Source organism: Belonocnema kinseyi, chromosome 4 (assembly GCF_010883055.1).
Source record: "Belonocnema kinseyi isolate 2016_QV_RU_SX_M_011 chromosome 4, B_treatae_v1, whole genome shotgun sequence".
Classification (NCBI taxonomy): Eukaryota; Metazoa; Arthropoda; class Insecta; order Hymenoptera; family Cynipidae; genus Belonocnema; species Belonocnema kinseyi.
The window spans coordinates 64578092-64594870 of record NC_046660.1 but is presented as its reverse complement, the minus strand read 5'-3'; the positions used below and the strand labels follow the sequence as shown (position 1 = coordinate 64594870).

Genomic DNA, 16779 nt, shown 5'->3' with positions numbered 1-16779 from the left:
TTTGAAAATTAAAATTCGAAAATTTTTTCTAAAGCCTCTAGGGGACTTCGTTTTCGCACGAAAAAATTTTATGTGCCCTTATTGCATCCGGACCCACAATTCCGTTTCCTTAAAATTAAAAAAAATTTTTCCAATAATTTCATTTTATCATCTCTTTAAAGGGTGAAAAACTTAAATCATTATAGTGTGGTAAAAAATTATAAGAACATAATTATTTCCCCATATTGAAAAAAATTTGAAACTAAATTTTTATCTTTCACCAATAATGTTTAAAAACATTTTAAAATAAATTTTATTATGAAGTAGAATTACTTATTTGGAAGTTTCAACGTTTTTAACCACTATGTATGCGAGATATCGGGAATACAACTTTTTAAGCCTTGCGTGCACCGCCGCGCCGGGTATCCGGGTGCTTACAACAGTACATTTTTGCACTTAAGAGGAGTAAAAATTAAAATTCTGCTTGCTTGGGGCAAGTGGTTCATTTGGAATTTATTTCAGTTTTATTTTTTTGCAAAAATAAGGAACTTGAAATTATACTTACGTCGGGTATAATCAGGGCATCAGGGTACACACTATATGGAAATTCAACTTTGATTTGATACTTAATATAAAATGTGTATAGTAATAATAAAAGTAATAATAATTAAATTTATTTTCTATTAATAGATTATTATTATAAAAAAAAACATTTCTGTGTTGAAATGTTGTCACAGGATTATACTGCCCAACATGTCGAAGGCATTTTTGGTTAGAGTTGGATTTTTATTTGATCATTTTTGCACGGGGCTGTGCCGGTATATATCATCAGTCACGGACGCATTTTTATAATACAATAAAGTGATCTGATGAGAGCAGTCTGCCCAGACATATTGGACAAATCCTGGTTTTTACCCCATCATTGACGGACTGGGTTGCAGTCAAGTACACGATGGGGGGACCTACAGCTTAAGGTGGGTTCTGAATCACCAGAACCTCGGTAAAGGTTCATTGAAAAATTTCCAGAGGTACCGGCTCAGGGATCGAACCCCGGACCTCTGAGGTGAAGTCCGAGTGTCTAACCAACTGAGCCACCGAGGCTCAATTATTGAATAATTAAATTAAATTAAATATAAATTAAAATTCAATTAAATTATTATTTAATTAATAATTATTCATCAGATTTTACCTACGGTAACCAGATGTACAATGTTGTGCGTCGGATTGCAGCGTATGCCGATTAAAAAAATTTGTATGGAATTTTTCTATGAAAATATTTGGAAAATCGTATAGGTTTCATCTCTTAGATAGTATAATAAATTAATAAAAGTATGGTATATGAGAAGATTTCATACTTTATATCTATTTTAATGATGTATAGTGGATGTGTAGCTAAAGTATAGCTAAAGTATAACTGAAGTATATCTGAAGTATAGCTGAAGTATATCTTTAGAGTATAACTCAAGTATATCAGAATTATAAATAAAGTATGCCTAAATTATAGGAAAAGCATGGCTATAGTAGATGTAGCTCAATTATACAGTCTAACTCAGAGATATTCCCGGTTTTGAGGCTAACCTTGGACCTGGCCTACCCTAACGAAACTGGATATAGTACAACTCCGAACGTAATCTGAGTGAATGAATTCTCGGAATGACTATCTCCAGGCGCGCTATGTCCGAGTTTAATTGTAGTTATAGAATAAAAAGAAAATATAAAATAAGTACAAGCGTTGTATGCTTAACGATGACATTGAAGACCTGAAATAAATTTATTTAGAGATCCAGAATCATGGTTTTCACAGCAAAAAAAAAAATTTTTTTGCAACTTTCAAATTAAACGAAACCTAAAGAAATTCTTTATATTATTGAAAATATAATACTGTGACTTTTATCAACATTATAATAAACGACTAGGTAACAATTTCAATTGCATTATTATTTTATACAAATTTTAGAAGTGAGCTGGGTGCCCAGCTACCCCGAATGTGTAACACCGTTTATATAATTGAGTGTACTCACAAGGGTTAAAAAAGGAAAATATTACCAACAAATATTTGTTCTCTCTCTTTAATTTCCACATGAAAGATTTTATTTGCAGAAGATACAATTTGCGAATGTTTAGGTTTCAGGAACTTCATAATATAATAACTATTTAAAGGGTTAAAAGTGTACCATGATAAAAACGAAACGTCCGTTTTCACAGTTTAATAATAAAGTTAAAGTTTATTAATATTCATCGGAATAAATATTCAAGAAAGGAATTCCAAGCGTAACGTCCGCCCATATCCAGAGGATCGAAAGTCTTTTCTTCTTCCTTGAACCTGGTGTTTCAATGCTTCATGCCACCCATTCCTTAAATGGCGTGGAAGCGGGAGGAACAAGAAAATGATGTATCTCATTAATGTGCCTGTTTACTATAAAAAAATGTTTGTTTGCGCTGAAGCATTCATCGCTCGTTATCATCAAGGTGGACATAGAAATAAGAATATTAATTTCTATGAATTTTAATAAGCCTTTGTTTTGACACGTGTCTTTCTCTTGCAACTTCATCACTTTTATCATTACTTAGGGCTCATCCAAAAACTATATGACCAATTCTAAAAATGGAGAAAACGTTGTAATTTTCGATTTTAAATTGCATTTTGGACAAAGTAGATGAATTTTCAACCAAAGAAATATTTTATATCAAAAGAGATGAATTCTAAACCCAAGAAAAGAAACTTTCAACAACGAAGAATTAAATATAAGCCAAGCAGTTGCGTAAGAACCACATAGTTTAAATTTTATGCAAAAGATGATTTTTTTTGAAGATAGAAGAATTTTCAACCATGCAAGATGACTTTTCTATGATAACGGATGAATATTTAATTCAAAGGACGAATGATGAACGCGATAAATACGAATGATAAAAGAAACACGATTTTTTCAACCAAATAGTTGGATCGTCAACCAATTAGATGAATTTTTAATCGAGAAAGATGAATTTCAAACCAAACAGTTGAACTTTCAATGAAAAAAAGATATTTTTAAACCACACAGGTTACTAAAAACATGAATTTTCTAATGAGTAGTTGAATTCTTAACTTATAAAGGATACATTCCCAACGATAAATGGAACAGGTAAATTTTCAAATAAAAAGATCATTTTTAACACAAATGAAAACCAATTTTCAACCAGAAAGGTAGATTTTTTATGAAAGAGTTGATCCTTAAAAAATGTTTTTAAAAAAGTAGATTGACTTTCATTCAAGTATTTGAATTTTTAACTGAAAGGATAAATTTTAATAAAAAATCTTAAATCAAATAGTTTAATTTTTTACCACATTGTTAAAATTTCAAGCAAATAGAGAAATTATCTATAAAACTATTAAACTTTTAACAAGTAAATGAATTTTCAACTGAAAACATGAATTTTTCCAAAATTTGTGTAACTTTAAACTAAACACTTGAATTGTCAACCAAAAATATACATTTTCATACAAAACGAAATTTATTTTAACTAATTAGTTTAATTTTCTACCAAATTGTAGAATCTTCAAGACGAACGGATGAATTTTCCACAAAACAGTTTAATTTTTAGCCCAAAAATATCAAGTTTGAACTAAAAAAAGTTTTTTTTTAGAAAGTTGTTTACCTCTAAACCAACTAGTTGATTTTTTATACAAAAATTATCAAGTCTCAATGGAACCGTCAATAGTTAAAATTTTAATTAAAATACATTAATTTTTATCTAAAAAATTATTAGAGGAGTCGACTAAGGTTCACACTTCGGATCTAAATGTTACTTATTTGTTTAAATAAAGAATTCCGGAAAATCAATTTTAAAGTTGAATAGCTTGAACTAATAAATTTCTAGAGCCAGGGAAATAGTGTGTATATGTATATTCGTGTTGCCGATTATAAATTCAAAGGTAAACATTCAGAATGGTAGCCACATTTTTTTGACGCTTATAAAAAAACTCAAATTGAATTATTAATAATTGTCATACATACTCTTGAAAGTATTAATATATAACATAAAAAAATTAGACTTGAAATGAAGGGTAAAACCACCTATTAATTGAAAAAAAACATCTCCAAAAATTTTTTGTTGCCGTTTATTTTGGAAAGGGTACATCGAAAAAAAATGATATGAAAAAATAGTATTTATAATTTACAATAATAATTATGGTATTAATTTTTCTTTTTCAGGTCATACCCTCCTAGTAATCAACCCTGAAAGCACATCAAAAACAATTTTTGAGGTTGTTTTTCTAGATTTAAAAGTTGTTTCACCCTCCATTTCGAATCTAACTTATTTTATGTTATCTACCAATTCCATAAGAAATAATTATGGCAAATATTGATAATTTATTTTTAGATTTTTTTTATAAATGTTAAAAAAAATTTGGCCTCCATTTTGCATTTTTTACCATTAAACTTGTATTCACTAACCAAAATATACATATTTACACTATTATCGTTGCTCTTGGGCTTTTATCAAAAATGGCAAAATATTTTTCAAAATGATGTAGTTTTTTTTTACCAAATATATATATATATATATTCGGATGGGTTTTCTTTCATGTTATGACCAATTTTGAGCTTTATCGACTGACCGCAGAAAAAGATCAAAATTTTCAGAATTGAGAAAATGGCGGGAGTTTTTTGAAAATTTTGAAAATGAATTTATGGAAAAGGCCACTATTATATTTTTTTACTTTTCTTTAGTGGATTGTCGCTAATATGAACTACATATTCTGCAAGTTTTGCTTTTAATAAATAATTTCTTTTTATTGAAAATACAAAATTTTTCGAAAAAAATGTTTTAAATTTTTTGTAAAACTACTAAAGAAAAGAGTAAGTATCCACGAAAAAAGTTGTTTAGAAATTAATTTCCTTTAAAAGAGCCTATTAGGCTTCTCAAATATATGTCACCACATAAATTTATATACTTATTTACTCAATCATGATTACCTCAATTCGGATACATTACGGCTTCTCGTACCATTAATTACAATTTTTTGGTGTATCGTTTTGTTTTAAATATATAAAATAATGTGATGTGAAATATTAAGAAAGTGAAAGATGCTCTTTTACAAGGAATTCATTCCTTAATTTATTTCTTAATATATTAAAAAAGTGTAATAGGCCTTTTTAAAATAAATTCGTTTTTAAACAACTACACATCTTTATCAAAAAAATGAAAAAGGCTTCATTCAAGTCGGTGGAACGAAAAAGAATGACTTTTAACCAAGTTTTTGAAGTTGCGTCTACAAAAGATCAATTTTAATTTCAAATCATTAATTTCCAACAAAAATAGAGTTGTTGAGTTTTTAGTTAAAAAAATGAATTCTCAACGAAAGAAATGTATCATACCAAAAAGATGAATTTTCAACTAATATTGTAAATATTTAAAGAAATAAATGCTCAGTAAAAGAGTTCAAAATTCAATCCGAAATATGATTTTTCACAAGATCGTTGCATTTTCAACAGAATAATTTAATTTGAAAACAAATAGTTGAGTTTTCAACCAAAGAAGAAATATATAAGAGAAATAATATAGTAGAGTTTTCAACTAAAAATAATTCAACTTTATTATTGGTTTCTATTCATTCATTTCAAAATAATCGAAAAACGTAGTTTTTGGCGTAAGCCCTTCCCCACTTAAAATAATCATTTAGATTATGGACGGTCCCTTAAGTCAGATTAAATTACAATTCAATCTGACTTAAGGGGCCATCCATTTTAAACTAAAGAATTTCCATTCAGTTACAACAACTTCAAATAAACAAGAACTTTTCAAGATGTCAAACTGACAGATCATAAAGTTTGATTAGTTTTATCATCGATGCTTGTCATTAATTTAGACCTTGTTTGTCTTCAATGTTGCTTAACACTTAACCTTTAATAATGGACCTTTCTCACCTATTCCAAAGTCCCTTCATATACTTGTATTATTTTAATAACAAAAACTTCTTTCTGTATTTAATTAAATATAAATACGTGCAATAGTCTGTCATAAAATCGCTGATTTCTATGAGTGAAGCCGAGATGGCTTTATTAAATTTCTATCTAAATATTATAACCGTCAACTAAGATCCTGCATAAATGACTGAACGAGACACCTGATACAAAACGTTTTACAAAGACAAGATAATTCATTATAATTATGAGATCCGATCAAATTTCAATCAGAATTAATATTCAAGATAATGTGAATAATTTTTTAGAATAAAGCATTGTATTTATAAATCTTTATATAATCTCGCTTACTTGGAAAGCTCCTTAAGATCGAATTGCTTAGCCAACTGCTCTGGTTTCGTAGGCAAGGCAAGGAAGATGGCCTTCTCGTTGGATTTCCTGACCATCTCATTCTTCAGCCCCTTCACGAAGTGTACCAGTCTTTCCTTGGAACCTGCAGTCACGTTCAGCTCAACCCCATCGACCTTGAATAATTGAATGTAACAACAAAATTATAAATGGTATAGCAATTAGGAAAGAGTTCTCTAAAGGAAAAATGATATTGCTGCTAATTAATTGATTAGGATTAGCAATAGTTATAGGTTTTTGCAAGTTGTGCTAGCAGGAAAGAAGTTCTCCCACATGAAAGCGGCAATTCTCCAATCAAAGAAAGTAAAAACGCGAATCGTTCCAAGGCGAATGCTCGGAGCGTCGACCGGTGAATCGTTACTTTCATAACCAACTGCCCACGGAACGCTTCCTTCTTTATCAGTTTTTTGCTCAACTTCCAAGCAGCTTCGTGAGGAATAGTGAGAGAAAAAACTGATGTAATGGGATAAGACATTCTGTTCCACTTTTAGTCATATTAGTCCGAGCGTAATTATATTATCTGGTCTTCCACGATGGGCTTCAATGGACTTCACCCCAAAATAGGACTCACGACAATTTTGAGCCAAAAAACGAAAAAGATCGCTTGAAGCCTTTTTTAAAAAAATACATTTTTCATAGTTTGAAAGCGACTATTCAACATATTTCCTAAAAATAAATTTAAAATAGAATTTTAACTATGATTCTACTTTGTTAACCGGGGTATTATTTAATTGTTTCATTTTAAATATCAAATAGTGTCGATCGCTGATCTACTACTTTTGGATTAACTAGAAACAATCTGTCTCAGTCAAAATTTGAACCAAAGTCACCACTATACATCAGTGGAGCGTTAACCAATTACACCACCGAGCCAGTGGCAGATCATTTCTTGTTTCGCCGATATCACATGGTGAGGCGGATCAGCATTAATTTTCACCAAATCAGAACATAAATTTGAATAATTATCTTATTTTATTATCCGGTATTCACTAATTTTTTATTCCGAAACTTTTTTTAGAAAAAGATGCAGACCTGTGCCTGCAAGTGATATAGAAAAAACAAGAAATAATCTGCCACAGCCTCGGTAGCGTAATTGGTTAATTGGTGCAATTGCAGAATAGGGGCGTTACCTGTCTTTTGGCTGGACAACCAGTTTTTTCAGCATCAAACTATTATAATATTTAATTGACCGATAAATGAAGTGATTTGACTAGACAAAAGTTTAAAATTATTGTTAGTTTTGTTACTAAGATACCTTAAATATGGATATGCCACGATATCGGAATGGCCATATTTAACTCACTCTTTAGGTGCTTCTAAACATCCAAACGAACAGAAACACCCCTTTGACAGGTCACAAAAATATTTTGGTCAAAACTCTACCATTTGCCAACGTTTCGTGGGGGCGGGAAAGCAACCCTATGGCTAGTACAGAAAATAATGTTGGTCAAATTTCCCTTACCCATTTTCAAATTCTCTTTAAATAGGATCACTGAGATATATCGTGAGAGACCCATATTTGAGACTCCATAGCAAAAAAAGTTAAAATAATCTTAAATTTCTGCCTCTTCAAATCGCTTCATTTATCGTTCAATAAAATATTTTAATATTTTGTTGCCAAACAAAATTTTTTTTTGAGCCAAAACAGAGGTGACAAGTGATGCCCCTATTCTGCAATCTAACTGGTTAATTCTCTACGCATGTATAGAAGCTTGCCAGGTTCAAATCCGAGATGAAATAGATTTTTTCTCGTTTTCCTAAAAATAATAGACCAGTAGTTGACACTATTTTTATTCATTATAAGATATCAAATTAATATCCTGGTTAAAGAAAATAAGATCATTGTTTAAATTTATATTCTAATTCAGCGGATTTTCTCAAGATTGGTTAACGCTCCATTCATGTACAGTGGCGTTCGCGGTTCAAATCCGGGTTAAGGCTGATTTTTTTCTCATTTTTCCAAAAATAATAAGCCAGTAATCGACCCTTTTTCATATAAAACATACAAAGTTGGAACTTTATTTGATTGAATACGTTGTTTCATGCCCAAATAGAGACTTTAAGGGCATGCTCTTCGTGACCACGTGACCAAACTAGTCCCCGGATATGAGCATTTTTTTGGTGTTTACTGTGTCCACACGGATTAGGATATCGTGTTTAAAATTTGACAGATTAAATAAAAAGCACTTAAGAACGTTTGTATACATCAATATGTTTATAGTTTTTAAGAAAGTTTATTTATAATTCGATGGAATAGAATATTACCATTCGAGTTATAGCACTTTGCAGATAATTTTTGGTTTGATGCATTTCGAATTTTATAGTTCGCGTATATTGAGCATTGACACCAATTTTTGACTAAATCGTCTAAACCTTAAAAAAAATTAATGTAAGCAATAAAATTTGCACGTTCGTTGCAAATCAACAAATAAGTATCTGCATACACGTAACCTATCATTATTTTTGGAGCATTTTTAGCGGTTTCTAGCGGAGAGAAAAAGAAACTTTGAATGTCGATAAAGTCGAGATCACGTGACTAAGTTCATTCATACAATTTTTATGTGGAGAATGAAATGATTCTAATTTTTTCGGTACTCACTACGTCCACTCGGATTGACCTATTGGGCACAAAATTTGGCGACGTCTTTACGTGTGTGCAGATATTTGTTGGCTGATTTGCAACGAATGTGCAAATTTTATTGCTTACATTAATTTTTTTAAGGTTTAGACGATTTAGTCCAAAATTGGTGGCAGTGCTGAATATACGCGAACCAAAAGATCCGGAATGCATCAAACCAAGAATTATCTGCAAAGTGCTATAACTCTAATGGTAATATTCTATTTCATCGATTTATAAATAAACTTTCTTTACAACTATAAACATATTGATGTATACAAACGTTCTTTAGTGCTTTTTATTTAATCTGTTAAATTTTAAACACGATATCTCAATCCGTGTGGACACAGTGAACACCAAAAAAAAAAAATGCTCATTACCAGGGACTAGTTTGGTCACGTGGTCACGAAGAGCATGCCCTTAAGCCGCAAAAGCACCACATTAAGTATTTTTACTAAATCAAGTTGAGGAAAATTAAAGAACTTTTTGTGAAGAAAATAGAAATTTTTATTTGAAAGAAAGATTTTTTTCTATTCCAAATAACATTTGAATAACCAAAAGTCAATGGATGCGAAGCTTTTATGTTAAAACTCCAATTTTATTTGATTAAAAACGAAATAAAATTAGAAACTAAAGGGCTGTTTCTATAAATTAATATAAAAGAATATCAATAAATACTATTGAAAGTATCCGATTGGATACATAAAATGTAAAATGCTTGAAATTTTTTGTATAAAATATTTGGTTGCACTTTTGAAAATTTGTTGAGCAGAGGAAACTTTAATGTTCTAGCTGAAATTTCCTTGTAATATGTTAACTCTTCTTGTGAACCATGTCCAAATATTCAAGTGCGGTAAAATCTTGTTTCCGTTATTTGTATCTTTCTTTCTAAATTAAGTTTTCGCTCCCTATTTATTTCATAAAACATTAGTTGTAACAATTTCCCCTTTATCACCCTGCAAAATTATTTATTTATTAGCAATCTTTAATCATATTATTGTTGTTTATAACTATCTGCAATATTATTGCTAAATAGTTGTTTTTTTGTAGTTCAAATTTTCAACTTTGTAACAACTTTTAACTCACTGCGGTGATAATTAATTCTAATTAACAAACTTAGTTTAAAAAAAGTTATCATTGTTTATAACTATTTTCTCCTAGTTAATTGTTAAAAAATCAGGATTTTTCAGAATTTTTCAACTTTTTCATATTTTCAATTATAATACGGAAACAAATAATTGAAATCAGTAAAGTTAATTGTTTAAACAATTTGTTATTAATTATATGGATATTCTAATTGAATAATTTTATAAAGTTGTGGTTTTTCTCAAATATTTATCTTTGTCTCCATTTTTCACTTACTGTTAGTTAATAATGCATGCAATTTTTTAAACATAATTGTTTAAGCAAATTATTATTGTTTAAAACTTTCTTCTTCTATAGTAATGGTAAAAATTGGCAGTTTTTTCTGAAATATTTTAACTTTTTGTCCACTTTTTACTTAGCGAGATAATAATTAAAACAAGTTAACAAAAATAATCCTTTAAACAATCTCTTTATTTTTTATGAATACATTTTTCCGAAATAAAATAGACATTTAAAATATTAAAAAAAATTTTTTATATAGAACATACTAATTGTAAATTTTCCTTGGAGTAGTTAATAAAAACCTTTTCGTTTGAATAATTATCAAAATTAATTTTTAGTATTTATAAATAACTGAAAAGTCAAACAAAAACCGAATAAAAAAATCTGCAAATCTCTAGTAATTATCTAGAAGAAAATAGTTATAAACAATAGTAAATTGTTTTAAAATAACGATTTTTAAATTACATTCATTATTCTCTCGCTCTAAGTGGGAAATAGACAAAAAGTGTAAAATTTCAGAGAAAACCGAAAATATCTAGCAATACTATGGGAGAAGATAGTTGTAAACAATAATAATTTGTTTAAACAATTATATTCCTCCAATTGTTTAAACAATTTACTTAGCCATCTAATTATCAATGAAGTAATACTATAAAACACTATAAAATATACTTATGGGCGTGATATTTGAAAAATAATTTTTGATGCGTATTCTATGGCTATTTCTGAAAATAAATATTGAGTTTTAAGTCGATTTACATAATATAGGGGATTCTGAATAAAATATACAAAAACCTCTTTTTTTTATGGAAAATTCGTGTCAAGCTTCAAGAGGCTTGTGGTACCTCTAAATATCATTTTGAAACGCATTTATTTTGTTGTGGTTTCGAAAAAATTTGTCGGTAATATGCATGCAAATTTGAGAAAAGAAATTTGGACCACCCTAATATATACAAATCAGAATTATAAATTGAAAATTCAGTCCAGAATTCCAGCTCATTTGTTGAAATAAATTTCTAAAGAAATCCAACTCTAAAATCATAATTTTATGATTTGCTTTATAAATTTCATTATTAATTAATATTAATTGTTAAAAATTGTTTAAAAACTGGGGAACAGTCCAGGTGATAAGCTTTTTCGACAGGAATTTTTACGCCGAGAATGATTGCATGTATTCGATGGAGGGTCGAATGTCTGCATTTAGACTTGACTGTAAAAAAACTGACTGAACTCGTGAGGTGGTTTTCTGCAGTTCTCCTATCCCCTGACTAAACGTTCAGGCTAATGTGAGTACTTCTAATAAAGTCAGATTCAGCCGTGGGTTATCACTGATTTTAATTAAGCTCATACAGTGATTTTAAGCCCAAGTTAGAAAAATAAAAATTGTCACAGGCCTGAACTCAGTAAAGTGGAGTTGTTTAAAGATATTTAAACTCATACTAAAGGATTTAAATGACACTTCAGCAGCGAGGGTGGCCTGCATATAGACTTCTGTTTCACCAGGGTTTGATAATAAAAGCACAACAGACTTTAACCGCAGTGTTACGGGACCTAAATGAACGAGTTATATAATACAATAATGATAACTTCATGGCAAGTTTATTCTTGTCTTTATTTATACAAAAGAAAAAAGTCTTACGTAATATATGAACAATCCATTAAGGAAAAGTATAACATAAAGAATTTGGGTAGCGAATAAAAAAAGTAGAGTTACAACATTGAATATTTCTAATCGTAAAAGAACCTGTACAAAATTGTGGTCCAGAAAGTAATCTGACATGAAAAACTATTCAATCAATTACTTGATCAGTTAATCATGAAAAGTCTGCAGAAGTAACAAATGTGCGTTATTCAATATAATTATGGGTTGTCGTTTGATTTCTAACTTATTTTCTCGACCGGCAATTTATCAATGTTAGTTTATTAGATCTTTGCCTCAATTTAATCAAGGTTTATTACTCTATCAAATTATTAAATGCTTGAAAATCAAAAAGTTGACAATATCTTGTCCTTGAAATATTATAGAATTGTTATTGGAGGAATAAATTTCTGAATAACAAGGTTTTATTACAAATATTTTCTGCTAAAAATATCCTATACTGCAAGTTTGTTTTCACTTTACTAGGTTTAAAAATGAATTTGTTTACATATAAGTAAAATTTATCCGGTGAGGTGTCCCTGATTACGTTCTTCCAAATTTATGTTGTTACATCTTTTACAAGGAAGCTTCAGATATATTTTTTAAACAAAACTATTTTTTCAAAATGAATAGCAGGATTACAAAATAACGCGTTTTTTCGTTTTCAATTATAGTTGAAAAAATATAATCTCTTTTTGAATATTCTCGAGTTTTTATATCATCCAAAAACAAAACAGTTTTTCATTAATATTATGGCTGCAGAATAAAATGGTACATTTAAAGAGATTAATAATTGAAAAGGAAATTCTACAGATATTATTTATCTGACGCTGAATAAAAACGTTGTAAACAATTGATAACTACAGTTATCCGACATTAAATAATTGTAGTTTTAAACTGTTTAAAACATTTTTATCCAATTTCAGTTTTTAAAAAACGGATTAAGAAGCCCGAAAGAAATTTCGGTATAATCCTGTAACACAGTTTTATTATAAGAAAAAATATCTTTCAAAAGTGATCCTATGAAGTAAATATTTAAAGAAAATTGTATATCTTAGCTGTAAAAAACTTGATTGGTAGAATTATTATCTATATCGAACATATTCATTAAACTTGTATTACTTACTCTTTTCTTCCTGTAACACAAAAGTTATTTGAAAAAATCGAAGTTAGTTGAAAAACAGAAAATAATCGATATTTCCTTTATTTTCGAACTTAAAATAGATTTTAAATAAATTTAAAGTTGAACTTCAGCCTTATAATAATGTTCTGCAACATGGAAATGATTTATATAAATAACTGTAACATTAGTTTATAAATATAAAAATATGTTAATAATTGAAGTTTGATTAAAATTAATCTGTATAATACTAACAATGTAAAAATAATGATGAAAAATTAATTATTAGGATAAATAGTCCCATGAAATAATAAAATTCTTTAAAAATACCTTAACATTTCTTGAAATCACTTCATATTGTTGAAGTCTATCTAAAATTCCTGGAAATCTTTGAAAATATTCTATAATATTTAAAATCCTTTGAAATCCCATCAATTTATTAGAAGTTATAGAAATTATTTTAATTGGTTAAAAATGCCTTAGAAGCCCTTAAAAATATCTTAATATTTTTTTAATCTCTTAAAGCTATTTAAATATATTGAAAGTTCCTAAGAAATAAAAAACCAAAATCTTGGAAATGTTCTCAATTTATTATCATCCATTTCGAATTTCTTGAAATTTTTTAAAATACTCTAAAATATTTAATATTCTTTGAACTCCCATCCATTTATTTAAATCTATTTAAAATTAATTTGAATTTAAAAAAATCCCTAAAATCTTTGAAATTCCTGCAATTTATTGCAATCTTTTGATAAATACATGGAATCTTTAAAAATACCCTGTAATATAAGAAACTCTTTGACTTTCTTTAAATTTACTGAAATCATTTTAGGGTTTTTATTTTGAATTTTTGAATTGAAAATTTAATTGAAGATTCCTTTGGATCTTTAAAAATATCCTATAGTATTTCAAATCTTTGAAATCCGATCAATTTAATAAAAGCTATCGAAATTTTTTCAATCTGCGTAAAATGCTTTGAAAGCCTTTAAAAATATTATAACATTTTTTAACCACTTAAATTCATTTCAATCTATTAAAGGTTCCTTAGAATTAAAAAGAGAACCTAAATCTTTGAAATCTCTTTAATTTATTGTCATTTATTTAGACTTTCTTGTAATCTTTTAAAATACTCTAAAATATTAAAAATTCTTTGAACTCCCATCCATTTATTTTTATCTATTAAAAATCAATTGGAATTTTGAAAAATCTCTGAATAACCTTTAAATTACTGAAATCTATTGAAAATCCCTTCTATTTAAAAAAAAACTGAAATTTTCTGATATTTTTTCGATTTATTGACATCTATTTGAAATTCCTTGGAATCTTTGAAATCTCTTTAATTTATTGTTATTTATTTAGACTTTCTTGTAATCTTTTAAAACACTCTAAGATATTAAAAATTCTTTGAACTCCCATCCATTTATTTTGATCTATTAAAAATTAATTGGAATTTTGAAAAATCTCTGAATAACCTTTAAATTACTGAAATCTATTGAAAATCCCTTCTATTTAAAAAAACTGAAATTTTCTGATATCTTTTCGATTTATTGACATCTATTTGAAATTCCTTGGAATCTTTGAAAATACCCAATAATATTTCAAAACCCTTGAAATCCTTTAAATTTATTGTAATCACTTGACAATTTCTTGGAATATTTGTAAATACCCTAAAATGTTTCAAATACTTCATAATTCTTTCAATCTATTGGAGTGTATGATAAATCACTTGGAATATTAAAAAGTAGCCCACAGTATTTTACATCCTTTTAATTTTTCAAATTTTATTAAAAATTCCTTGATATTAAAACAAAACCTAAATATTTTTTTTTTTAAAGGACTTGATTGGCTAATCTCCACGGCGGGGCGGGGCGCTCTGGTCAATCACAGGCTTCGTAGAGAGTATACAGAAGAACAATATAATCTGATACCTCAGTTTCAGGTCAGCCCTGAAGAAGTGAACTGTAATGTTCACGAAACGTCAGCTAAATTTCGTAGTTTTTTACACGAGTGAAACCCGAAATATCTGTTGTTATCAAAATGAATCATCGTGAAAGCATTAAATCTATTATTAAAGAGCTCTACGGGAAGAGCATTCTTACTAAAACCAACATCTTTAGTAAGCTCAGGACTTTTCCAAGTAAGCTACTAACATCCTTAGCTTTTTTGAAACAGTGCAGGGACAACAAAATCGTCCCGAAATTCTTACAACTGAAAAATAATTTGGGAACATCTAAATCGAAATTAATTCTGCATAATATAAGTTTGCTTCTCTCGAAAAAAAGAATGCAACATACCAAATTTCTTTTGCACACTACCACCAAAAAACTATAAAACTTCACCTTTTCCTATCAAACACCCTCATATTTGACATTTGGTCCACATTGGACCGCATATCTTTTGACCAATCCCAATGAATTAAAGAGCTTTCCACTCAAAAACAAAAGATAAAATTTAACAAATTACTTCCAGTAAAGCAAACGCAACTAAAAGATACAGTAAAAAACATCTCTGACCATCCTCTTAACAATAGAATGATTTCAGCCTTATCTAAAGGACATAATTTTTCAGTAGCTCCTTTGAAAATCCCAAAAGAAGAAATAATAAGCAATTTAAAATCCACAATATATACTCTTCCACCCGAAAAAGCGAATGACATACGACGTAGGACGGCGAACATTTTACGCCAAGCCAAGTTCCTTCCTCTAACTTAATAAAACAAGAAAAAACCGCAATTACAGAACTAAATCGGAATAAAGATATTATAATATTACCCGCAGACAAAGGAAACACAACAGTAATAATGAATAAAGAAGACTACAACAACAAAATCATGGACCTTCTGACTGACGACACATACACAAAACTTAAAAAGGACCCTACTAAAACAATAGTCAGTAAAACAAAAACTCTTCTCAAAGACGCTAAACTTCACAGCCAAACAATATCTAACTTGATACCTACTAATCCCATCACTCCAAGACTTTACGAGCTCCCGAAAATCCACAAAGATAAAATTCCACTCAGACCGATCGTCAGCGCAATAAACTCACCAACTTACAACCTAGCACGCTTCCTCGCTACAAAACTAAATCTTTTTGCAGGAAACTCCATCACTCACGTCCAAAACTCATTTGACTTTATCAAAAAGATACAACAGGTTCAGATTCAACCCCAAGACATCATAGTGAGTTTCGACATAGTATCTCTCTTTACGGAAGTACCAATCTCTGATACAATTGATATTAAATCTTTACAAACTTTCCTTCCGAGTTCGCATCTCAGATAGAAAGCTGTCTCAATAATACTAACTTCTCGTTCAATAACCAATTCTACGAACAAACCTCAGGGGCAGCAATGGGATCCCCAATTTCACCTGCAATAGCCAATGTTTTTATGCACAGAAAAACGCTGGTGTTAAATTTGTTGCAGCTCAAATTTCATTAGGCTCACAATGATCATTTGAGAGAGTTTTCAAGTCTCAAATGTATTCCTCTGAACATAGGTGCCCATGTGGGCATCTAAGGGAAAGTATCATTTGGAGCTGAATTTTGGCTCATGCAGAGTTGTGGAGTTCTGAACCGCGCTGTCAGCCACCTGAATACCTGTCAAAGCAACTATTCACTTTGCGATATCCGCCTACATAATTGTTAATAAGGAAACCAATTGAAACAATATTTACCTAATTTTCAAATTTATTTCATTTAATAGGGCGTACCAGTCACTTAGAATAAAATTATAACTT

General features: G+C 29.1%; 1 protein-coding gene across 1 annotated transcript in view; it reads right to left on the bottom strand.

Moving 5' to 3' along the window:
- The window catches only part of LOC117170927 (hornerin-like), a 69452-nt gene that overhangs the window by 18447 nt on the left and 34226 nt on the right, over window positions 1-16779 (bottom strand). Inside the window, exon 4 of the mRNA XM_033357973.1 lies at window positions 6237-6409. Within this exon, the coding sequence (XP_033213864.1) occupies window positions 6237-6409 (173 nt within the window). The remainder of the gene's footprint in view (window positions 1-6236; window positions 6410-16779) is intronic.